The sequence below is a fragment of the Mustela nigripes genome, chromosome 5 (genome assembly GCF_022355385.1).
Source record: "Mustela nigripes isolate SB6536 chromosome 5, MUSNIG.SB6536, whole genome shotgun sequence".
Classification (NCBI taxonomy): Eukaryota; Metazoa; Chordata; class Mammalia; order Carnivora; family Mustelidae; genus Mustela; species Mustela nigripes.
The window spans coordinates 8190523-8217401 of NC_081561.1; the positions used below are offsets into that span (position 1 = coordinate 8190523).

Here is a 26879-nt window from a genome sequence, read left to right on the forward strand (position 1 = left end):
CTTAAGAGAAAAGCCACTGATTTGCACGTTTTACTAAAATAAGTTTCATCTATTAAAAAAAAGGTTAATTTATAACTTGATCTCAACTCAAGTTTTGACAGTTGAATTTTTACATAAAAGCTGCAAAATTTCAACTAAAAAACAAATAAAACATTCAGAGGTAAGTTTATTCCAACTTCAGCAAATAAAGAATCACTGCGTATCCATTTACGTTATTTCTCTGGTCCAGAATGATACACTTTCCATTTAAAATATTTGTGATCACGCTTCTGTGTGTCATGGACAGCTTCTAGTGGGCATTGGTATATAGTCTGTTCTTGATGAAGACAACAATGGACAGATGTTGCCTGATCCCTGGATAATGCTGAATGTGACAAAACCAGCGAGACACATTAAGATATTTCTCCTTTTCTTGAACTGTCAGGTCAACCTAAACAGAGATTAAAAACACACACAACACAGACATTGCATAAGAACAATTTTCAAAATCATTTGCGTAGAAGATAGAAAACTCAGGGAGAAAAACTCCAGTTCTCAAAAGCCAATATATTTAGAAAGGAGTAAGAGTTTCAGCCACTTAGAAGGGTCATTGTTTGGTGCTTTTACGTTCAGTTCAACACTGGGCATGCCTTTTAAGGAAATGTCAAATTTTCAACCAACGCCAAGAATTACATTAACCCAGCATCTGGAGGTCCAAGTGTTAGAGAACTTGGGTTCCCTCCGTGCCCAAGGCTGCGTGGCTTCGAAGAATGAAGAGGTCCAGATGAAGACTGGTGGACAGCAAAGCAAATATTGAGGAAGAGTATGAAGTTCCTGGAGAGGGAGGGGGGCCTGAGTGAGCTGCCCTCAGAGTTTCTAAGTTTAGGGGGTTTTATGAACTCTTTTGCAGAACTTTCTTAAGCAATCAGGGTGTGTTGAGTCGTGCCAATCAGGGCTTTGGTCAAGTACATATGTCTATTAGGTTAATGTCCATGTGCTGATGGTCTTTTTTTTTTTGCTGACATCTGGGGGCCTAGGTCTTAACTACCTCTTGCCTGTGATATTGACAAATACTTCTGTGATTAACTGTCTTATTTTAGAACGTTTTGCAGAAGTCATTTCTGCAAAGGCTGCAAAGCAGAATGTTGGTATGATCCTGTCTAAGCTGCAAAATAGGATGTTAGTGCTGTTTTATCTTAGCTGTTCTGACTCCATATTTTCTTGTTGGGGACGCTGGCTCTGATCATCAAACTAACAGAATGAGTTTTGTTTTTTACTTTTCGGAAAGGAAGATGGAGAAAAGACAATAGCTTTCAAAAGGCTAAGACATTGGTTCTTTCTACAATATTTTTTAGCAAATCCAAAAGGAAGTTTTATTAGGATTTAACATGCTTAACAAGGGAATACCATGTAAACTTGAAAAAAATATACACTTCCTTTCTATTAAACTCAGGGGAAAAACTGTACTCAAGAAGACAATGACCCACTTAATTTCAAGTGATTATTGCCAAACACAAGAAGGAAGGGCTATTTCCAGTGGCATATGCCTCAGATGAACAACAGACCTTCTCAATTTGGTCTGCTACAAAACTGAACTCTATCTCCAGTGAATGTAGTAGGTCACACAATTTCCTGTCAAGCTAGAGAATGCTAGAGATTTGGTTAGAGAAAGATGAAAAAAAGAACAGTTGGTGCCGGTCATTTCACTGGGCTCCAATTCCAGAGTAGGTGACTCTGAAACTTTTCTCTGAGACAAATCTTGGACTAGAATCATAGAGTTGTCAGATAAAGAGAGAGCCAATATGGCAGTAACTACAGCTATAACCCATGTTTAAGAATAGGGCAGCTGGCTCCTTTTCATGTTGTTAAATTAACATTTACTCAACTACTATTACAAGTGTCTGTAAAACAGACTGGCATATTCACACAAGAGAAAAAAAAAAAAAACAAAAAAAAAACCCTCCTGTGGTTCAAACAGGAGTTAGCAGGCTGCTTGTTGGAAGGTACGCCTAGTGAGACAGATGTCTTGTGGCTGTTCAGAATTTAGCATATATTCATGTCTATAGGCAAATACTCTGCTATGTTACTGAGTCAACAATATTGAAGGGCAAATCACTCTAGTAGGCAAAGTGTATTGCAGAATACAAAACAGTATTAATAAAATTAAAAGCAGACACACAGTATTCTCTCAATAAATGTTTACTTGAACTCATACTCCCATTCCGTATTTACTATGAGGCAATTTAAAAAGAAAATTGATACAAATCATCCTGCTTTCCTTTTTACCTTAGATATGAGGATATTATTGTATCAATATCTGATATCTGAACATTGTCTTTGGTGGCCTCTGATGTCCAACTCTGTTGGCTCAGTTTACCTAAATTATTAGTAGTGAGTCTCCTGCTTTTGCTACATAAAAAAAAGTTAAGTTTCAGATGTAGGTCCTTACTTATAAGCTGCTAAACAAATTATAAAAATATACTCATCTTGTTTAAGGCGGTATACGGTTACATCTAGTTATCAGAAATATGTTACTATAACTGTTTCGCCTATAATATAGTTCATCTATGGCCTGGAGGTACAAAATTAACACATTACTCAAAAAAACTGGCCAAGAATGTCTTTTCTTAATATAAAACATACTTTTTATTAAAAGAGAATTCATTGCTTCATATATGAAGAATTATCTTATCCCTAAGAATTATCTTACTCCTAAGATTTATCTTACTCCTAAGAATTATCTTATTCCTGGTCTGTACACAGGAGGCAAATAAGCAACCACTACAGAATAAACTAATTATCAGTTTATATTTCGAAAGGTAAAACACCTTTTGTAAAAGAGCTGACACTTCATTCTTTTTCCAAAATCTTTCCCATATGAGAACCTCATCACTGACTTCAAAAGACACAGGATTTTTAAAAAATCTCAACCACTAGTAAACACAGTGACAAATCTAACAGGAAACGGGGGGAGAGTTTTCTTCATTCAAACATACACACATATGTACATACATATATTTGAAATCAACTTCAGCAAACCTCTTTCGCGAAAACAAGATACTATACACAACAAAATCAATATTCTCCAACTTAAAAATTTCACACTAAGTCTCTAGTGTAAGAATTACGAGTAGACTCATGGCACAAAGGAACTTGTCACTTTTTGGTTTTGGGGGGTACAAAATAAATGTTGAGATTTTTTTATTTTAGAGAGAGAGAGCAAGTGAGTGGGGGGAGAGGAAGAGACTCTCCAGCAGGCTCCCCACTGAGCATGGAGTCAAATGCAGAGCGCCCTTCCACAATCCCTTCATGATCCCTTCAGATCATGGCCTGAGCTGAAAGCAAGAGTTGGACTCTTAACTGACTGAGCCACCCAGGAGCCACGGTACAAAGTAAGTTTTATTCCAAGAGGTTCTAAAGCTTCTGCTAACATTTCCAATTTATTCCAATAATTTTTAACTAGATGATCTACTTCAGAGAATGTAAATCTGTTCATTTTCCCTCAGAAAAGTTAGCCAAAAATACACAAGAACTTTCCCAAAAGGTTCAGGTTACCACTTACCCTCTTCTTAGTTTAAACTCTGGAGCCTGTCCCATGAATCTGGGAAGCTTCTAACTGATCTCAATTTGTTATCTCTGCCACATTTCTGGTAGACATTTTATTTCTGAATTTACTGTAAACAAACACAAAACAGATCCCTCCCCTGCAAAGAAAAACCTTACAATTTTTTAGAACTTTTTAGATGGAATCCCCCCCTGGGCCCTCTCACGTACAACACTGGTCTTCCAGCATCTCTCTCTAGTTGGCTAGTTTCTTTTCCTTTCTTACAGCAGGAAACACAATGTGACTTTTCAGTCACCACTTCCTGTTTCTTACTGGCCCCCATGCCAGTGTGTCTATAGCGATGATGCTTGGCTCCTTCTACCTAATCATCCCTTTTTACTTATATTGTCTCCCTATATCTAGTCTGAACCTTCAAAGCCAAAGAGATGATATTCTTAGTCACCAATTTCCCACGGAGACATGTGAGCACCATGTTAAGTGACCCATTCCAGATCGGGGCAAGAGGCCGGTTTGCTATCTTCAGGACATTCTTTATAGTTGGTGCTCCTGGCCTGCACTGCAGCTGTTTCTTGTACTTTTCCTTTCTTTCTAAAAGAACAACGTACCTCCACTGGTGTTCCTAACTTCAAAACAAATGTATTTTCGTTGATAACAATCTCATAGTCAAGCAGCACATAACGCTACAAAGGATTTCAATAATCTTGAGTAACAGTCTGTTCACAGGGACGGCTATCTATGAGTGAAATCACTTTAAGAAAGCAATGAGTCACTGGTAGGATAATAAACAGCCACGCTAACTGGCAGTTTCACAAAGGAAGAACAACGTAATATTCCTCAAAGGGAATTAAGAGAGACCAGATCTTATAATTAGAGTAACTTAGCCACAACTAAAATTGGGCTCACAATGAAACAAAATACTGTGGGATTATCTGATGACTTGAAGGTTCCCTGACTGCTGTTTTGTACACTGTGCTGATTACACATTAAGTATTTAATAATGGGAACAAATAAATGAAGGAATGCATGAGGGCAAAAATAAATATGCTGCCAAAGCAAACAAAATACAAGAAACTGTCTCATGAATGTGAACAGGTAGCCAACCTGAGCTACACATGACTCTGCCTGAACTTAATACTGAACAATCACCTTTTTCTCATCTGGATATATTTACACCTAAGTCTAGAGGGATGTCATTTAACACCACTGTGCAAGTCTATCACAGCAGAGCTTTGAGTCTGTGAGGAGTTCCTTGAGAAGGTGTTTATTTCTCAGATGTACTTTACCTGCACACAGACCAGGCTGAGAGAGATGTTTTGGTTATGGACTCATTTCATGAATGCACAGGGACGGTGAGCTGAATGGTTTACATACCACTCTATTCACTGTTATTTTGAAAAAGAAAAGCGGAATACCCTTCACAATATCCTAGTCACTACATATAAAGGGGATATACATCCCAAAACAGGAAACATAACTGGGCACATTATCATTAAATATTGTTAATGTAACCCGAGTTTTAACATGCTGCATGGAAAAAAACACTTCTAACCTGCTTGAAAATCAAATGCTCTCCAGGGTACCTGAACTTCTAATTAAATAAATCTGTAGCCTGTGCTATTACTATTTTGCTTTATAGAATTATGACCTTGTTCATACTGCTGGCCAAGAAGTTCCAGAAAGCTCCCTCCTCCTGAATATTTCCTTTCCCTACTGCATGACCTGCATAAGCCAGAACAGAGAAAAGCGTAAATACACACTTGGTTTGCAAGAGTTACACTTTATTACATGGGAGAAATGCTGTCCTTAACAAGAGCTCTATGCTACAAGAAGCCGGGCCTTCACTAGCCTGCTGACAGCATCACACAACGGATTAGAGATGACATTTCTCCTAATATTAAGCTTTTAAAATTAAGCAGTGCCATGTTTAAATGTTTTAAAAATGCCTACAAGGGTGCTGTTGTTAGATAGAAGTTGTTCTTTTGCTCCTCTAGAAAGTAGCCATGGTCTTAACAGTGGGCTTGCCCTCAAGTCAAGCAATGGATACCTCCTAGTTAAAAGACCGTAGATTTGCCGCCGGGATAAAGATAGGTAGATACCATAACAGCAAATTCTCTTTAGCTAGAGGCTTTTGTATTTTGAAATGATGTAAACGGTGCCACGTCACCATTCTACATTAAAAGTTAATAAAATATTTCGAATCTAGAAAATAAGAGAAGGCTGCTGTGATCAAATTTACTTCAGCTCTACTTAAACCGTCTTCACATTCGAATAAGGTTTTAGAGTTAATCATACTGAAGCATAAACTAAAGACTGCACTATAAAGATATACAACCCAAAACAGGAAGTACAAAGAGGAAGAGACTGCTGAGTATTGCTGATCTCAATAAGCATCTAGTTGTGAGACGCATTGTGCGCAGAGCTGGAAGGGATACAAAGAGAAATAAGACATGATCCTCCTAGGTCCCCTTATTTTGCTTAAAATAGAGTCTTATCTCTTTGAAGTACAAGGAACATTTGTTCTACTTTTTTCCGGTTGTACCAATAATTATTAGTAACTCTCCTTTCACTGTCAAAACTACTGTTTTGAGAAATCAGATGGTCATTCTACTTATAGGCAAGATTTATATTCAAACTTATCATAAGCCTTCTAAAACAACACAAATTCCCTTAAATAGCCAAAGGCATCCAAATCCTGCAGATATTTTTCTGACAATTTCATGATTCTCCATTTTACTTTATTCTATTTGCCTCTTTAAGTTTTCCATAATATTCTGACCAGAAATTAGCACTTTGCTTTATTCAGCTCTTTTCATGTGAAACAGTCTTACCTCTGTGAAGAGATCAACAGTTGCTTAAAAATAGGGTTTTGTATTTATGTCTCTCAAGAACAGTATTATGGACACATATAGTGAACTCAGTAAATATAGTTGTAATAATAGAGACTAGCAGGGAGTGAAAGATCCTATTAGGTGGTTACTGAGAAAATGTTATAGAACTGAGCACGATCATTTAAGAACTGAGCACGATCATTTAGGGATTTTAGAGAAACGATGTTTAGTAAGTTGAGTAAATCCACTGAGGAATTAGAGCTTGAGGGGGGATGAGGAAATATTATCATACATTATGGTATTTGATGGTGTCTGACGGGCATCCCCGGACACTGTGACAACAGCAGCAGATGAAGCTCGTTTTGGCTCCTCCAAAACCCAGGCTGTGTCTTCGCACAAGGCACTTGATGTTCCGAGCCCGAGTTTCCTTCTCTAATATATTACTAGCCCCATCTCTTTTCGAGTTATGAGGTAAACTGAAAGATCTAGAGGAATGCGTTATGTTATTCAGTTTACGGAGAAGAGTGCAGACGCTATGCATGCGGGAGGAATTCTGTCAGACGGTAGCGTTACAGATATGAGGTGCTGTGGAGTGTGGCTCAAGTAGTTTACGATTTAAGAGACAGACATTTTCCAAGAATGACAGCAGAAACTGAAACAAACCAGAGCTGAGGGAGTCTGTGAGACACAGAGAGAGACAGAGGTTAGGGCACTTCAGTATGCTTCAGGAGCCCGAGAGAGCTTCGCCAGAAGTCAGTGCTGCAGCTGCGTGACACCTGCTGAAATGTGCACGAATTTGGGAGCCAAAGAGAAAAGCAGCGCGAGGACCCTGAGGAGAGGGAGCACAGGTGAGAGACCAGGGAGTATGTTACGGCCGAGAGAGGGGTGTGTGGGCAGAACAAGGGCAATGAGGCCGGCGGGGAGGCAGGGTCAACTCATCCCAGGCAGTGAGGAGCTACTTAAGTCTTTTGAGAAAGACACAATTGTGAGAAAAATCAGTCCAGTGGCAATGCAGATGGACTGTGGGATGAAAATGGTGGCAGGAGGCCATTTCAGTAGCTCTGACAGAAGATAATGAATTCTGGAACTAGGGCAATGTCACCCAGGATGACAGGAAGAAAAGTGAGAGAGGCATCCAGGAGGCGGAAATAAAAGAATCTGATTAATTAGATGCATGAGGTGCGGAATACAGAAAAATGTACGGGTTATTTTTTTCCCACGAGGAGAAGCTGGGTGTTGGGAAGATGTTTAGGTGCGGACAGACTTAAGGAAGCACATACTCTGGAGTCAAACTGCCTGGTTTCCAGACCAGGCTGTGCCACTAACTGGGTGATCTCACAAAAGATATCTGACCTCTCCGTGCCTCCCTCACATCATTTGTAAAATGGGGATGATAATAACAGCACCTACCTTGTGGGGCTGCTGTAGGGATTAAATGGGTTAACATCTATAAAGCATGGAGAACATAGGGAGTGCCATATAATGTTTGTAAATAAATTTAAGATGGGATACAATTTAAAAAAACTGACTGGGGGCATCTGGGTGGCTTGATTGGTTGGGCGTCTGACTCCTGATTTCACCTCAGGTCTTGACCTCAGTGTCCTGGGATCAAGCCCCAAGTTGGGCTCTACATTCAGTGGGGAGTCTGCCTGAGGATCTCTCTCTCCCTCTGCCTCTGCCCTTCCCTCACTCGCACTTCGCTCTCAAATATGTAAATAAACTAAAACAATAAAGAGACTGACCAGATAAGGGGGAAAATTGCACATACGGGAAAGAAAGGATATAAAATTTGGGACAAGATCCAGAAACGGGGCAGGAGGGTGAGTCCAGTAAGAGGGCAGTGAAAGGGGACAAGGCAGAAGAGGACGAGCCCGCAGTGGGCTGGATGTAGGCATTCGCATCAACAGTCTCCAGTTTCTAGGTGGAAGAGGGAGGCCGGCTCTGGGATAATGACTGACGATAAAGGGGGAGTGAAAGGATGGGGTTAAGGAAAGTACTAAAGGTCTGGGAATACGCCCGGGAGCAACGAAAGAGCTGATTTATAGGAGAGCCTGGCGGAAACTGGATAGTATAAATGTATAGCGGTACCAATCTCTACTTTGGGATGACTCTAACAGAGCTCAGCCTAGCCATGGGACTGAAGGCACTTATTAGAACTGAACAAGAGGTGGGGACTTACAGGCATAGGGCGGTGAATGCACCATGGAGCAAAGAAGCTGCAGATACTTACAGAAGTTACATAAAAGGGGATCTAAGTTGGATGGGGAAAAAGTATATGGGTCTGGAAAATGCAAAGGAATCCAATTGCCTCAGATAATGATGGGGTTAGTGCATAAGCGATTAAGAACTAAGGATTAGAGGTTACACAGAATATGGGGCACTGCAATTAAGATGTTAGAAGGAGAGTGGGATGGTGATGATGGGGGCCAGGCGATGATGATGGTCAGACTCAAAGGGTGGCAAGAAAAGTAGGTGTGAACAAGAGTGGAAACAACGATAGGAAGTAAACACTTTAAAGAACAGGAAGCTACTGTATTTGATGGAACTGTAGAAGGAATATGGCATAACATACCTTGTATAAAAATAATTCATTTTTATTTGAGAAGGTGAAAATGCAAATTTGATTTAAGACAAATAAAAAGCATTCTGAACATTACAGAGAAAAAAAGCTAACAATACTCACTATAAAGCGATGAAGTCCATAGTACAACAGGATATCTGCTAAGGTAAAGTTATATCCTGTAAGGTAGACTTTATCTTCAAGATATGAATTAAGATCCTAAAAGAAACAAATAAGAAACAAAATTTTAATTGAAAAATAAGTAATAATTGGGTGGCTCAGCCAGGTAAGCATCCAACTCTTGATTTCAGCTCAAGTCATGATCTCAGGGCTGTGAGACTGAGCCCCACAACAGGCTCCACACTCAGCACGGAGTCTGAGATTCTCCTTCTTCCTTTGTCCCTCCCCCTACTCATGCACATGTGTATACGCTCTATCAAATAAATAAAATCTTCCAAAAAAAAAAGAAGACAGTAATTATAAAGTTAACTACCATATCACTGGACTTCAAACATTTAGAAGACTATGAGAAAACAAAACACTCATTTTTAATTTGATAAATTTAATCCGACATTAATAGATTCAGATTCATTCAAAGGAATGGATCATATACCAGTCACCTCATTTTTAAAAATAGGGTAAATGTTATTAGTCTAATTTTATTTTAAAGAAATAAGAAAACATTAAGAAATACTATTCAAAATGCCATCTATGAGCATTTCAAAGATACCAATTTTGGGGGGGGGCAGAAATAATTTTGTAAATTATGTTGTTACATTTACTTTTTCCATTAAAACATAAAAGCTCTTCAACAATTTCTCTTAAGAGGATTATAATTTATTGGTTTGCTGTATTTTTACATATGTATATTAAAAAATTTTTAATTGTAATACAATCATGTTTCCATCTTAGCCACTTTTAAGTGTATAATTCAGTACAATATCAGGGGTCTTCACACTGTTGTATAACCAGTCTTCAGAATTTTTTCACCTTGCAAAACTAAAACTCTATTCTATTAAACAACTCCCCATTTCCCCCCTCACCCCAGACCCACTACCACTCTTTCCGTTTCTATGAATTGGCAACTTCAGATGCCGCAGGTAAACGGAACCATAGGGCATTTGTCTTTCTGTGACTAGCTTATACTTAGCATAACACCATCAAGGTTCAGTCATGTTGTTAACCTGAGTTAAAATTTTCTTCCCTTTTGGGGCTAAATAGAATTTCATTGTTTATATATATACCACATTTTGTTTATCTAGTCATCTGCCAATGGGCCCTTCTAGGCTATCATCAATAACATTGCTATGGATGTGGGTGTACATACATCTCTTTAAAGCCCACGTTGAATTATTTTGGGTATATATCCGTAAGTAATATTATTACACACACACACACACACACACACACTAATTCTTCTTTGATCTTTCGAGGAATCAGCATATTGTTTTTCATAGCAACTGCACCATTTTACATTTTTAACTAGGTTCTTTGTTTTTTTGTTGCTTGGCCATAGGAGTTTTTTATATATTTTAGATATTAATTCTTCACCAGTCACATGATTTGCAAATATTTTCTCCCATTCCATGGGCTGACTTTTCACCCTGTTGATTATGTCCAGTGATGCAGAGATGTTTAAAATTTTGATGTAGTCCAATTTATCCATTTTTACTTTAGTTGCCTATGCTTTAGGTGTCATATCCAAGACATCACTGCCAAATCAAATAACATGATTTTTTTTTCCCTAAGTTTTCTTCTAAGAGTTTTATAGTGTTACATTTTACATTCAGGACTTCAATCCATTTTGAGTTAATTTCTATATATCATGTAAGGTAACATTCCAACTTCAACTTCATTGTTTTATAACTGGAGATCTAGTTTTTCCAATACCTGTAAGACTCCACAGTTTTTTAAAAAAATATTTATTAATTTATTTGAGAGAGCGAGAAAGAATGCAGGCATGGGTGTGGGGGAGGGGCAGGGGGAGGGAATTTTCCAGCAGATGCCATGCAGATTGTGCAGCCCCATGCAGGGCTCCATCTCACAACATGTGAGATCATGACCTGCCAAACCAAGAGTCTGACACTTAACCAACTGAGCTACCCTAAATGATTCCAGGTGTTTTTGGTTTTTAGAGATTTTATTTATTTATTTGACAGAGAGACAGAGATCACAAGTCAGCAGAGAGGCAGGCAGGGGGGCAGAGGGAAGCATCCTCCCCGCTGAGCAGAGAGCCTGAATATGGGGCTTGATCACAGGATCCTGAGATCATGACCTGAGCCAAAGGTAGAGGCTTAACCCACTGAGCCAGCCAGGCACCTCAAAAGACTCCAGTTTTAAACACCACTTAAACCTACAGAAAGTCCTTTGCCATTTGTTCTCCAGACCACAATCACCAAAAGGCAATGTTAAGTTATATACACAAAAGAATTCATTTAAAATCTTTAACAACAACAACAACAACAAAATACCTCTAAGCACTGAGCTCCCTCAATGGTGAATAAACAGTTTTGAAGAAAAAAAAGAATTAAAGTACATGTTAAAAAATGAAATAAAAAGCTTAAGAAATCCTAATCCAAATCAGAAGTAAAGTCTGACAGAATAACATGAATTAATCAATTACCTCCCAGAGAAAATAAAAAATGTAGATTAAAAAAAAAAAAAATCACATGAATACTTTGGGTTCCTCTCAAAATTAACAAATAATTTAACAGCACAGGAATTCAGGATGCATTGATTAAGTTGCATTCAAATCAAATGAAACAAAAGATTCCTATAACCTTTAGACAAAGGTTTATAAATCAGTTACATGGTTTATTATCAGGTCTTCTCACAGGCTCCTCCTCTAAGGACTAGTTACAGAACACTGCTCAGTGGTCAATAGCATTTATTCCAGAAAAACGCCTTAAACTGTAGAGAACATTTTGTTTTCTCAAATCACATCCCAAATACCTGGCACATGGTAGTTCCATGTATTTGCTGAATTGAATTTAATCTCTTTGAGTATGCCCATGTCTTCATCTAAAGACAGTAATTTTCAAAACGCTATATAAACATGGAGTTGCTAGGGTTGGTACAGATGAGGGCATAAAGGAATTGGATAAAAATAGACAAATGCAGAAAAATCAAAATAAAATTTGGGTACGGAGGGTGAAATAGACTGGCATATAAGGAGCTACCACTTAAATTCTAGAGTGATCTGTGAATGGAGATGATTTCTCTCCAAGTGTTTTCAAATGAAACAACCTGGATAAAGTTAAGAATAAAATAAACATATCTTCAATTTAATTTTAAGAAGCATTTTTAAAAAACGTCTAAACTAGTAACTGAACACTGCTCTGTACAGTGCATATTTTCTTAAAACAAAATCCATGCGTAAGTTTTTGTTATAGAGACTCTCAAGGTTGTCGTCTTTAAAATGTCTTTAAAATTAAAATTTTCCTGGGGAACCTGGGTGGCTCAGTGGGCTAAGCCTCTGCCCTCAGCTCAGGTCATGATCCCAGGACTCTGGGATCGAGCCCTGCATCAGGCTCTCTGCTCAGCTGGAAGCCTGCTTCCCTTCCTCTCTCTGCCTGCCTCTCTGCCTACTTGTGACCTCTCTCTGTCAAATAAAATCTTTAAGAAAAAATAAATAAATAAAATTAAATAAAATTAAAATTTTTCTGATTAGTGATATAATTCAAATCTTCTCTGCCATATCACAGAATTTCATATATTCAGAATATTCACAGAACATTCAATATTCATTTGTTTTAAACAAATCTTTCACATGCCACTACCAAAGTTTAACAAACATTTGCCCCTACAGCATTCTACCTGAGGTTTTGTTTCCTAATTAGTATTAAACTTATTAATAACATTGAAAAAGCAAGTAATAAATAGCTATATATATATTCCCCATCTAGATGCAAAAACTGTTAGTGTTTTGTAATGCCTGTCATTTTGAAATTATATATTACCTTAATTATGAGCCATTTTAAAACTTAGAATAGCGGTTTTAGCCTGAAATGGAACTTTAGAGAGTAAGAAAATAAGTAATACAAAGATAAATAGCGTGATATTAAAAATGGGCAAAGAATGCATACAAGGAAATTTTTAAAAATTATTTAAATCCTGGTATACCTACATGAGGCAATACAAACAGGTTATCAAAAAGACAGCATCAATGAATATTTTGCGGACATGAAATGACGTTCGCAACTGTCAGTGAACAAAAAAAATGCAAGTTACAGCAGCCAATAGCGGCTCACTTTTAAAACACACACACACATATCTATATGGAAAAGAAAAGCATGGAAAGAACATGAAGGGATTTCAATAAATATCTGACGACCAAGTTTAAGTGTTATTAGCACTTCTCTCTTGGTGGGACTACTAATGCTTGAGAGTTTTTTTCCTTATATTTAAAAAAATTTCTATTAACAAGTATATACTGCCTTTAAGATAAAAACAGCAAAAAGCAAAAGAAAAACAGAAAACAACATTTTCTCATCTATGCTCATATGGCCAAAAATCACACTGCAGTCCATTATACATACATTTGTCTCCCCCACTGGTCTAAGCCCTGTAGAGGCAAAGACTGTGTCTACTGGGTCACTGTACCACTGCCTTTAGAACTGCAACAGGCCTAGCAGCACAGGTACAAGTAAGGAAACTGGCAGAGCAAAGATGACAACCAAATAACCTGTTCCTTACACACTTCAAAAGTGGCAATATCTCTAGTCAGATTCTCTTCACTGAAATTTCAAATAATATTTACATATCCCAGATACAACATTTTGGTGGAAGTACTTCCATGTTCTTAATACCCAATCTCTGAATACAACTTTGAACTTATAAACCTAATTTGGAGAAATCCTGTTCACATCTTTCAGAATGAAGTACTTCATTACTATCCTTGTTTCTGGAAAATTTTAAGAGATAGTTATATTTTATTTGCCTGAAATCCCACATTCACTTAAAGGGAAGACATGCTTGCTTTGCTCTGGAAAGGCTGCTGAGCATGGCAGAGGACAGTGGGAGGGATCAGTATGGATATTAATTAAGCACGAATAGTTGGTCAGGATAGACCTATAAAGGAACAAGGTTGGAAATTCATTTTTTATCAGTTCTCTTGATGATATCTTTCAAAAATATAGCTTAAACCATTTCCCCCAGAGCGATCAATGAAAAGCTTTCAGTTCTATGAGACCTTCTTTCACAACTTATATTACCAGTTTATATTATAATGGGAACAAAATTACAAAACAGAAGGGATTCCTGCAGTGATATGTGGTTACCTGGATATCTCTAAGGTTCCTTCAAATTCTAAGCTTCTATTAAAAAAATTTTCTTTTGATATGCTTTATTTTAATGTAAATAATTAATAAAAAATATCATTTAGATTGTTTCTCACTGCTGGTGACTCTGGAGCCATATTCAGCTTATACCTTATATCAATAGATTCTTTTGTTCTGATTTTGCTTCTTTGGAAAGAAAGTACAAATCTTAAAGCAGTAAGTCTGAAGGAAAAAAATGTGTTGTTTTTTTTTTTTTTTTCCCAGATCAATCTAACAGGTTTTTTCAGTAGCTCCAATGATTCTGATTTACTTCTTGCCTTCGAGAAAGTACTTTACTGCTGAGTGGAGAAACTAAGTATTAAGACATTAAAAAAAGAATCATACAAATAATGGTTGACTGTGATGAGTGTTAGAAAGAAAAAGCATATAGAACAAGGACCCACATATGTTAGAGAGAGGTGGTCAAAAACATTTCTGGGGAAGGAACATCTGAGCTGAGATCTGAAGGGGGAGGGCAGGCAGAGTCTGTTTCCAGCACAGGTAACAACAGGTACAAATTACCCTGAGGTAGAAGGAAACAAGAAGGCCAATGGCTTCGGCTAGTGAATCCCAGGGGAGAGAGCTTCCTGCTACAAACAGTTCATGCGTTTTAACCTCTAAAGAGAAGTCACAATACCTTCAAAAGAGTGCGAATATCGTCTTTATTGGAGTGTCCATCTACCCGAGTTACCCTGTATTCCAACCACTGCTGAACGATTGCTTTTTCTTCTGCAGTGCTCCCCAGCAAATATTCTTTGTTGGCCTGCTTGACAAGATGAGCTGCTATAGTAGTGAGTCCTGTTAGACTTGGACCATTGTTTGTCTGAAGAACTGGAATCTTAAAAAGAAAAAAAATTCTTTTGATAAATTTAAAATACAGATCTCAACAGGACCTCAAGTTCTAAGGACTTGCTAAATCCCTCACTGGTTTTTCAAATGCCCTAGGATTCTACTCTAAGATACTAAGATATTCAAATGAAAATCAGGAAAATTGTAGTTAAGATGTTATTTACAATTTGATAACAGATGCTTCAAGTGAAACCAGTAGTAACATTGCAAAAATCAATGTTTCTACATTAATTCATAATCATGCATACACAAGAGGAAAAAACAGAAATCCCAATAATATTGTATTAATTCTGATCAAGATTACCAATATCCTCTTTTAGCAAGATGAACATACTTAAATAAACCTGACTTCTATAATAACAAAGGGATATGATTACAGTAATGCTGACTTAATGTCAATATAGTTAGAACTACCAAATGAGATCTGGGCTGGTTTTAGTGATAAGCGATCTAATATAATTATATCTTGTTAACACAGGTATGGACTGTGACAATGACTTGGTTGCCATGAATCGCGTATCTACCAATTTTCGAATCATTTGGAGTGAAGTCACTGTTGGCCAGTATTTTATATCTAAAAAACATTGCAAAATATAATTGGGGCCATTGATAATAGTCTGGGCTTCAGGTAATCATCTAAAAAATAGTCCAGTTTTTGTTTCCCTTATTAGAACAGCAATACAAAGACTCAGATTATAAGAAATTGACAATTAATTTAAATGTTCTTGATGCACAACCAAGAAATTTAAAGCACAATGAGAAATTTTTAAAAAACGGAAGGTATCATCTGATGGGGAGACTGACCAAGTAACAATATACAATATACAACCTAAACGACCCAACAAACCAAAAAAGCCTATTTTCTTGGGAAGACTGGCTGATTTCTGCAGTCACTAAATAGTACCTTGTATTTGTAAAGTGATTTACACTTTGCAGGGCCCTTTCATGCTCACCTATAGGTCAACAGGACTCTGCAAAGTATACAAAGATATTAACCTTTTACAGATACAGATTCAAAGGTTACCTCCTACAAGTCCAAGGAAGTAATGAAAGCCACTCTCTGATTTTCCACTTCAAACCTACTTTCCATTTACTACTTAGCTCCTAGAATTTTCACTTTTGCCTTCACATTCAAATGAAGCCTCCACCTCTAAGATCACGAATAATATCCTTTTAAAAAATGCACTGAAAGAAAACAAGAAAACAAAAAAACCCTCTGGGGATGCTGGTTCTATTCTATTTCTTGTTGTTTGGTTCCTTGTGTGGTTACCTACCTGTGTTCACTTTGTGTTAACTCATTGAAATTTATTTGCTTTTCTGAAGGTATGCGATACTTTAAAAACAAAAAAGAAAAACAAACAGAAAGAATTTGCAATCAATGAGCGTGTAGGAGAAATGACATTTAATTCTAAAGAGCATTATTTGTAAAAATAAATGATCCACCATCCTACATTTCTGACTCAAAAACTTCCCTGGGTGGCTCAGTGGGTTAAAGCCTCTGCCATGATGTTCAGGTCATGTTCAGGTCATGGTCCCAGGGTCCTGGGATTGAGCCCTGCATCGGGCTCTCTGCCCAGCAGGGAGCCTGCTTCCCTTCCTCTCTCTCTCTCTGCTGGCCTCTCTGCTACTTGTGATCTCTGTCTGTCAAATAAATAAATAAAATCTTAAAAACAAACAAACAAACAAACAAAAAAACCCTTCCCAATTAACCTCCTCATGACATCTTCTAAGTTGGTGAGTAATTTCATTATCATCTTACAGACAAAGAACCAAGGTCACCTTCTTTGTCACAGCAAAATCAGGGTCTGGATAAGGTAAGATTGACTTGAAAGTCCCTTCTCTTTCCTTCCTATAGCCTAAAGTACACAAATCTTATGTAGTTGCAATTGTGGGATATGTACTTTTTCTACATTCATTTTAGGATGCCATGGTCTTCTAAGTAATCATCGTCGATGGCTAGTAAGTAATATTATAATGTGCTGATGTACCATACTAAACTCTACATATACTATATTTTTTCTATAAATAAATACCTATGATAAAGTTGAAGTAATAAATTAGGCACTGTAGTATGAGATTAACAGCAATAACTGATAATAAAGTAGAACAATTATATCAATATACTCTAATAAAAGTTATGTGAATGAGGTTGGTCTCTCTCCATATATTCTACTCTACTGTGCTCACTCTTCTTGTGATGATGCAAGATTTCAAAATGCCTATATAATCAGATGAAGCGAGGTGAATCACGTAGGCATTTTGACACAGTGCTAGGCTACTCCTGACCTTCTGATACTACGTTAGAAGGACAATCATCTTTTTCTAGACATGGCTACCACGGGTAACCAAAACCACAGATATCGAAACCATGGATGGGGAGGAGATACACAGATGGGTGACTACTGTATAACTGGTAATGTTGCAAAGAATGCTTTATTACTTGATGTGGAGAACAAAGGCTAAAGAAAAAAACTAAATTTCCTTAGAACTTACAGCCCAATGACAAGTCCTCGAGACAGGCAGAGTGACATTCCTCTAGGAACTCAACTGCCTCCATCGATGTTAATATTTTGCTAAAGGCAAAAGGCAACCTTAGCTTAAGAGAAGCCTGACCTCCAGAATCCTGTAAGTCTTCTTTAACAAATAAAAATTCCTTTCAAAACTTCTTTATCTCTACCCCCCAGGATATATGTTAGTACTCAACCTCCAAGCATATGGCCCACTGATATATGTCTGAAAGGTCTCATGACTAAGGTTTTACTAGACAGTAATAAAAGATCTTTTCCTAACAAGAGCTAGCACTGCAAGATCCTGGAAACCTTGCTTCCAGATTCGAGACTAATGCTATCCTTAGACCTCTCCCAACTTGAAAGTATATAATCAGTCACTCCTCACAACTCCTGTGCAGCTCTTTTTGCCCATGGGTGCTGTCCCTGTGCTTAAATAAAACCACCCCCTTTGCACGAAAGATGGTTCAAGAATTTTTTCTAGACAATTTGCTCCCAAACCCCAACATTTTCACACCATTGCTGGCTTACTGCTGTCAGTTGTCTCTTCCCCACCAAAAACAGACCGAATATTTTTATTTATTCCCATCCCTTTCACCAAACATATAAATAGAAATAGAAACTTTTAATAGCTGCCCTCTGCTAAGATCCCCCCTCACCAAAAAAGTTTCAATTAAAATAAGAAACCACACTCTGAACTCCACAAAGCCCTCACAACTACCCTCAAACTATAATTTTGGGCTTATTTCACATTGTAGTATTTTTCATATTGGTCTACTCCTTGTCCCAAACTTCCCAATGTTTCATAATTTTGGTCTCACACGCTTTAAACACCAGCTTTTCTGTGAAGTTTACTATGAATTCACTCTCACAGTCAAAATTAACTTTCTCCTCCACATTCCTCAGCAACGTCTCCTCTGTTTAGTATGTGGAGGCCAAGAAAAACAAGGCTGTACCCACCTCAAGTTTAGCCTTGACATAAGTACAGCCATCTTGGCCCTGGCAGCCATCTTAGGGCTCTGTGACTGGTAAATGACCCCTGGCTCCAGGAAGACTGACCAAAGGTTTTGAAAACAACACAGCATACCAAAAACCAATTAGGAATAGGATAGCTTAACGAGGTAATAAGTCAAGTCAGGAGTAGGATGGCTTGATGTTGTAATAAATCATGTCAGAAATAGGATAGCTTAACACTATAATAAATCACAAGAACACAGGGATGGCGATCGTGGCGCAATCACCTACTGCCAAGTCTACCCCTACTCTGTCTTTAAAAACTCTTGACCGTAATCTGGTTCGGGGTCCAAGTCCCTACTCCGCTGTGTTGGGTATACTTGGGCCCAAGCTTAAGCTTGTCAAATAAACCCTCGTGTGCTTGCATTGGTGTTGGCTCCTGGTGGTCTCTTGGACACGAAACTTGGGCATAACAAGTAGATGTTCTGTCCTGCCTTAAGTTAATTGCCAATGACTATTTCTCATACTAGGTAAGCTTCCTGAAGGCAAGACTCATGTCTTGGCAATGTTCTCTAAAAAACAGAAACCAAACTAGGGAGCAGTGGGTGAAAGAAAGGAATCAGCATGAGGCCAGGGGAAAAAGCAAAAGCAGGTGGCCTGGCCTCCAATCAGTGGGTTCATCTTAGGCGAGCCCCAAGACCTTCCTAGGCTTCAGTTGAACTTACGTGTAAAAACTACACTAGGACTGCTTTTAACATAAACCAAACGAGGGGCTCCTGGGTGGTTCAGTGGGTTAAAGCTTCTGCCTTCAGCTCAGGTCACAATCTCAGGGTCCTGGGATCCAGCCCCACAACGGGCTCTCTGCTCAGCAGGGAGCCTGCTACCCCCCCCCCCTCTGCCTGCCTCTCTGCCAAATTGTGACCTCTCTGTGTCAAATAAATACATAAAATCTTTGAAAAATAAATAAATAAATAAACCAAATGAAGAACAGAAAAACTAAAAACAAAAAATAAACATCACATGGAAAAAATCTCAAGGAGGAGGCAAAAATGTTACCTATCCAAAGTAGTCTCCTTACAATCATTCTCATTTTCTAATGCTTTCCAACCACGTTAAACAACGTTTATGAATGAAACACAAATGTTCTTCACTGTCCTGAGAAATCTGAGTCCTTATATCTTACCAGCTTCATACTCTATTAACCTTCCCCTTCATTCTCTGCACGTGTCACACAGAACCTGTACTCTGAAAAACCTTCCTTGAATCTCCCACACTGGACCCAGACCAAGTATGTGCTCTCTCGGCCATCTCGGCTTCAATGTAGCATTTTTCACTTACTGTAATTAAAACAGCAGCAATCTTTGTCTACCCAGGTGAAAGCCAAGGTTCCTGGGAGGAAGGAGTGCGTCCGTCTTCTCAATCACTGCTGCATTCCCCAGTCCCAGCACAGTGCTACCTGACACCGGTTAGCTCTCCGGAGTAGCCGCTGGACACTGAATGAAAACTAAGGTTACGGTACGTGCTGTCACTGAACCCAAATACGGGGTCCTCACATCGGCCTAAGGGCTCTCTGAGGGCCCTCCTCGCTTTCCTAAAACAGACGACAATTTCCCAGGAGGAAAAGTTCAGGCAACGCGGAACAAGGCAGATACCCCTGAAACCCTCAGGAGCCAGGGCCGCAGGAGACCGAGAGACGCCAGCCAGCCCGCCCTGCGGCGCAGACACGTGGGGAGCAGAGCCGCTTCCTCCGCCTCTGCCGGCCTGCCCATCTTACCTGGGTTCAAAGGGCCCGCTCTTATCCCACCTCTTCCCCTCCACGCCGCCCCGCTTCTCACCTGGCGCTCGCCCTGAGCGCTGTATTTGTTCCCTTTACTCAGCCCCAGGGATTTCTCCAGCAGCGTCAACTCCGCGGCCGCCGCCATCTTCCGGCAGGACCTCCTGGCAGGGGCGGGACCAGGACAGCAAGGACTTCCTGCATTGGCTGGGAGGGAAGGCCCGCTCCCACAAACGGCACCAGCTATTGGCTGAACGCAGGGGGGGGGGGCGTGGAAAACGTGCCCGAGCGAGGAGGCGGGGCCAAGGTAAGGGGCGGGGCGGAATGATGGGTGTATGACAGGTGGAGAGGTGGTGGCAAAGAGTTCTGTGAGTTCTTGGAGGTCTTGAGGAAGTTTTGGCATAACGGGCTTTGGTGTTGCAGTAGACGGAGTCTGCCCATTACTAGACAGAAGGCTGTTGTCCTGGTTGGCAGAGTTAACTGGTTAGCTAATTTGGCATGCTAAGAGACTTTTTATGCATAATTGGAATCGACATTTACCATAGCTTGGCTTGGGAATCTCTGAATTTGGACAATCAAATTAAATAGCCAAGAGTTCATGGTCTATTAGGAATTTCTAACAGGGTGTTATTCATGGGGATTTTAATTGTATTGGAAAAACAAATTTTTCTTCTTTCAATATACAGCTCAATAGTAGCAGAGCATTAAAATTTAAAGATTATTTACAGAGCACTGGGTATATTAGATATCACTAAGCAATTCCTGTGGCCCAGGAAAATCAGCCATCAATAGTTTTAATGATCTTATTTGTAGTACTACAAAGAAAAGGATTGATGTAATTTATGTAGCTTTTATCAAGTGCATGAGAAATGCACATAACATCTTCCCCTTGAGCTGTTATATGCTTATGTCTTTAAGTAGAAAATGGGTAGTGTATGTTGAAGCCTGGACTACTTCCAAAAGATTTCTGGAATTTTTTTCTCCACATTGAAAAGTGAATAAACAAAATGTGTATTAGTCTGAGAGAAATGAAGTACTACAAGGTAGCTCATCACTAATTCAGAAATATGGCCATTTCATAGGGAAATGCTGTCCATGTATGATACCTTCCCTACCCCCAAATACTTAATGAGTTAACACTGACAGCAGAAGTAAATAAATATAAGGAAAAGGAAAGTTGGTCAAATCAACATAAACAAAATACAAAGGAAATTCCAGTGGAAGTGGATTATTGCACATTGATTTTCTATTTTCCATATACAGAGAATTGAATGACTATTTCCTTACTTCTAAAAAGGCCAGTTCTCTGAGAAATTTCACCTGTTTTCAGTATTTAGGTTCGGGTTCTGCTTATAATAAAACATTTTTAAAAATTCCATAGTTATATAATTCCAGTAGACGGTATGTAAGTTTTGACCTAAATGACCCGAACTATGATTTGAGCTCCAGGATAAAAAAATAACTGAATGGATATTCCCCTAAATGATAGAAATGATAATTTGAGGGAGTAAGATTTGATAAATAAGTAGGATATCATCTTTAAATTTATCCAGTTCAAATGATTACAGATAGATTTTGTAATTAAAAAGAAAATTTGTTTTAATGTGGATAGAAACTTCTTCCGTTTAAGCTCTGAAGTTTTTTAATATTGAATTTCTTTTTGTTTTCTGGTATCCTTACTTTTTTTGTGGATGTTCATGTATGGGATGGGGGGAAACTGGTGAACCCATGCAGTGCTTCTGAGATGAACGGGAAGGGAGATGGTGCCAGATAAAAGAGGCAGATTTAAACTGGATTCCAGGAGCCAGAGGTTCCATACTCCATTCAGCACTAACTGGTTGGGTCTCTCTAGGCAGGCAGTTTCCCCAACTATAACCCCAGTGGGCTTGAATTCTATCTGGTTCCTTTTCGTGTTGACATTATGTCTTTCAATGTTTAAGGTAAGCACACATATTTCACTTTTTGCCTTAAAGTGAACATGCAATTTTGTATACTTTTCCCTTAAAGTGAATACGTGTTTTTGTACCACTAATGTAATTTTGTAATTATAATTTTGATATGTAACTGCACACTAAAGTAATTTTGTATGGTTGGCTGGAAAGTCTTTTGTTGTGGCCAACTGTGACATATAAATATCACAGCTTGCTTGTTTTAAACAGAGGTTAAGGGTGGCAATGGAGGGATATGGATGTCCCTGTCATATTCTCTATTCTTAATAATAACAGATGAGAAAGAGATCAGAAGTGCTTCACATGGACATGGCAAGCTTCATGGGCATGCAAGCTTAGAATTGCCCTGTGGTTGGTTTAATGCTCTGCTGTTGCCGTCTTGAATTAATTATATATATAGTATTTTTTTTTGAGAGAGACTGAGAGCATGTGTGCATGCATGTGTGCATGCCTGTGTAAGCTGGGGGGAGGGGAGTTGTGGGCAGAGGGAGTGAGGGAGTCCTGAACAGGCTCCTTGCCCACTATGGAGTCCCATGCAGGACTCAGTCTTACGATTCTAAGGTCATGACCTGAGCTGAAATCCAGAGTCAGTCACTTAACCGACTGAGCCACCCAGGAGCCCCCACCACTCCCCCATTATAGTTTTTTTTTTTTTTTAAGGACCCTGCATTTTCATATTGCCGTGGGCCCCATGACTTATATAGCCAGTCATGTATATAAACCTTATTACCTTTGCTCCTGAGTTTAATAGACCAGGGAGATTCCAGGAAACATTTGAAGTTTGGACATTCCATGTCCAGTGCTTGAATATGTCTTTTAAAAATGCAGATCTATTTCAGAAACTTCAACTGGCTGCCTGTGTACCTCCTTATTTACCTGCTCAGGAACCCAGAGGGAAACGAATCCTTGCTGAGCACTGTTGAGTGTCTGCTCAGTGTGCTAGCATAATGTATATCATTCAATCTCTACAAAAATAGTAGAAGATGTGTGACCCTCCAGGTATGATTCAAGTCAGGACGTTTGGATACAATCAACAGTATCTACTCGAGGCAGGAAGTACAGAAGAGGATTTTAGGAAGTTCACAATAATGTTAGGCTGGAGGCTAGAGAAATAATCTCAAACCTAGGATTCCAAAACCAAGTTGGAGAATTGGCCTGTTGAGGAACTTCTACCATATGGGTCATGGCTACAAAGTACAAACACCAAAAATTAGATGTTACTGCAGTTACCACTGCTAACAGCATCAATGCCGCTTCTGCCTCAGGAACATGACCTTCAAATCATTGGGAAACTTCTCTTTCATCATTACGTGTGGAAGCTGGATGCCCAGGCCACTAGCTTTTTCAGCAGAAATGGCAGGTCCATGCACAGTGGCTTCCTAACATTCCACACCTCTGGATCAAAGTTCTGATTGCAGAACTTAGTCACTTGTTTGTGTCCAAGGCTGTAATTTAATCTAGGAAATTGAGTTTTGACTTCTATATTCAAGGGGAATTGATTTTATCTTTTTTAAATAAAGATTTTATTTAATTATTTGATAGAGAAAAGAGAGAGAGAGAGATCACAAGTAGGCAGGGCTGGAGGGAGAGAGAGAGAGAGGGAGCAGACTCCCTGTTAAGAAGAGAACCAGGACCCTGAGATCATGACCTGAGCTGAAGGCAGAGGCTTAGCCCATTGAGCTACCCAGGTGTCCCTGATTATCTCTAGTACCATGACTAAATGATGGACATAATGGAGGTAGTCATTATACAATGCTTATCTTCTCTGCACGGTAGGAACAATATAACTATAAAAAACTATAGCTATTTGTATAATTATCAAAAGTGGGGAGATAAGATGAAGAACATATGGAACGGAGACTAGCTTGCTGATTGGTGTTGGTTAGAAGAAAAAAGCTATTATTTCACATTAGGTTCTGAAGGAGCAGGAGGGAAGGAGAAAGAAAAGATTTCTAGCAAATTCCAATATTGTTCATAATAGGTAAGTGATAGGCAGTATCCCCAAGAAGGGAGGGGATTCAGTTACTATATAAAGGTATTATTCTAAAAGTAACCATAGAGCAAATACATAAGCTGTCTTAAGCACCAAAAGAAAGAGAAAATGCAAGCAAATAAAGCAGACCATGTAAGTGGATGGCTGTATGTCTGCCTGTACCCATTTAACAGAACTGAGGCCAAGTATATGATTATATTAATAAATATGTAAGTTTAATTCACCTATAAAAGAAAAGGATTTTTTTTTTTTGTATTTACTAGAGAGAGAGAGAGAGAGGAGCATGAGCAAGGAGGAGTGGCAGGTGGGGAGGGAGAAGCAGATTCCCCGGTGAACAGAGAAACCTGACACAGGGCTCCATCCCAGAACCCTGAGATCATGACCAGAGCCGAAGGCAGATGCATAACTGACTGAGCAACCCAGGTGCCCCAAAAAGGATTTTAGAACTGTCTAACAAAGCAGAATTCACATGATGCTGTTGACAAAGCACATCCCACATCCAAAAGAACAAAGGGGACTTTATAATGCTAAAGGCTACAATACAGGATAAAGATAAAATAGTGATTAATGGGGGCGCCTGGGTGGCTCAGTGGGTTAAAGCCTCTGCCTTCAGCTCAGGTCATGATCGGGGTCCTGGGATGGAGCCCCACATCGGGCTCTCTGCTCAGCAGGGAGCCTGCTTTCCCCCCAAACCCCCCGCGCCTGGCTCTCTGCCTGTCAAATAAATAAATAAAATCTTTAAAAAAAATAGTGATTATTGTTCCATACCCAGAAATATGAGAAAATTTTTACCAGGAGATACAATAGGAGATGGCAGGGGAAGTAGAAACTCAGGAATAATAGGAGCCTTTACTATATCTCCCTCAATCTGAGACAGAGCAAGCAGAAAAAAAAAAAAAAATTAGGAACAATATAAAAAATCCAGAAAGATAAGGAGTAATTTAGAACATAAACATATGGACAAATCTCTGAAACCTGATAGAGGAAACACCTCTGTATTAGCTTATGGCTGCTGTGACAAATTCCTACCGTTCTGGTGGATTAAAACAACAGGAATTCATTTGTCGCATTCTGGAAATTAGAAGTCCAAAATCCGTTTCACTGTACCAAAATGAAGGTGTCGGCAGGCTGCATCCTTCCAATCAAGGCCAGCATCTTCAGATTTCTTTCTGTCCCATCTTCTCATACCCTTCTCCTTTGTGTGTGTCAAGTCTCCCTCAGTCCTGCTCTCATAAAGACGATTATAGTGGCATCGAAGTCCCAATTGGGTAATCCAGGATAATTTCCCCATCTACAGATCCTTAACTTAATTATATCTGCAAAGACCGTTTTTTATATTCCTTTATAGAGTAATATATTTCCAGGTTCTCGGGATAGGACCTGATATGTTTGAGGTCCCTGTTAGCCTCCATACCTTCCTTTCGAGTGCATAGGAGCATTCATGAAAACTGATTGCATCTTAGATCATGAAGAAAAAAATAAACTTGAAAAGTCATAAATCCTAAAGAATAAAAATAATTTTTGACCACAAGGCAGTAGAATAAGAGACTAATAAAAATAAAAATTTAAAAAGACTTCTTTTAGAAACATAAAAACATTGGAATAAGCAACTCTTGGATCAACGAGGAAACACAGGGTAAAAAAGCAGAATCTTGTGGATCTATGAACACAGTTATGATAGGAAAATTTATATTGTGAAATATTTATATGAATAAAAGTGAAAAATAAATCAAAATAAAATTGTAGTGTAAATAATTTAAAAAATAAGCCAGGGGAAAGCACAAGGGAAGAAGTGATAAATGTAGAAGAATTGTGTAAGAAAACAACAATAACAGGGGCGCCTGGGTGGCTCAGTGGGTTAAGCCTCTGCCTTCAGCTCAGGTCATGATCCCGGGGTCATGGGTTCGAGCCCCGCATCGGGCTCTCTGCTCAGCGGTGAGCCAGCTTCCTCCTCTCTCTCTGCCTGCCTCTCTGCCTACTTGTGATCTCTGTCTGTCAAATAAATAAATAAAATCTTAAAAAAAAAAGAAAACAATAACAAAAGAGTAGAATCTATGAATAAATTCAAATTGCAAAAGTTGAAAAAGTCACAAAATTAACAAACCACTAGCTAGTATGTAGTGGAAAACATAAAAAGAAGAAAGCATAAATACACAGAATTAAAGTGACAAGGGCAATAGCCATCCTAACAGAGAGAATTTTAAAAAACACGAGATTTACTTTGTAGAAGCCTCTGTAAATAAGTGTAAACTTAGATGAAGTTTCCTACAAAAATTGTTTGAACTTATTTCTAGAAAAATGCAATGTAATCAAATTGACACCAGTGAGAAAGATACCCTAAAGATTCCATAGTAATTACTATGGAAGAAGTAGAGGAACTAGTGAAAGAGCTGCCTGGCAAAAAAGCACTAGTTCCAGAAATGTAGATCATGGAATTCTACCAAAGTTAAAGATCACATTATCTTCATGCTGGTTAAACTACTCCAGAGCAAAAAAGAAAAACTTGGAAATTTGATTTACAAAGAGACTAAAACATTGATCTCTAAACCTGTCAATGGTATCTCTCTAAACCGGAAAACAACAGAACAATCTCGGTTATAAAT

The 26879-nt window shown here is 38.7% G+C and overlaps 1 protein-coding gene across 1 annotated transcript; it reads right to left on the reverse strand.

The window, feature by feature from the left end:
- Window positions 1–148: 148 nt before the first annotated feature.
- EEF1E1 (eukaryotic translation elongation factor 1 epsilon 1) lies at window positions 149–20522 on the reverse strand. Its single transcript, XM_059401621.1, has 4 exons — window positions 20396–20522; window positions 14888–15088; window positions 9056–9151; window positions 149–430 (listed from the first exon to the last, which is right to left on the reverse strand). The coding sequence occupies exons 1-4, from the start codon at window positions 20480–20482 to the stop codon at window positions 290–292; spliced, it is 525 nt and encodes a 174-aa protein (XP_059257604.1). The 5' UTR covers window positions 20483–20522; the 3' UTR covers window positions 149–289.
- Window positions 20523–26879: the final 6357 nt, after the last annotated feature.

Excerpts from the sequence above, each read along its gene's own strand:
- EEF1E1 (XM_059401621.1), bottom strand. The coding sequence starts at position 20,482 with ATGGCGGCGGCCGCGGAGTTGACGCTGCTGGAGAAATCCCTGGGGCTG. Across the intron at positions 15,089-20,395 it reads GCGCTCAGGGCGAGCGCCAG|ATTCCAGTTCTTCAGACAAA; the intron begins GTGAGAAGCGGG and ends TTTCTTTTTAAG. Across the intron at positions 9,152-14,887 it reads ATATTCGCACTCTTTTGAAG|GATCTTAATTCATATCTTGA; the intron begins GTATTGTGACTT and ends TGTTTCTTTTAG.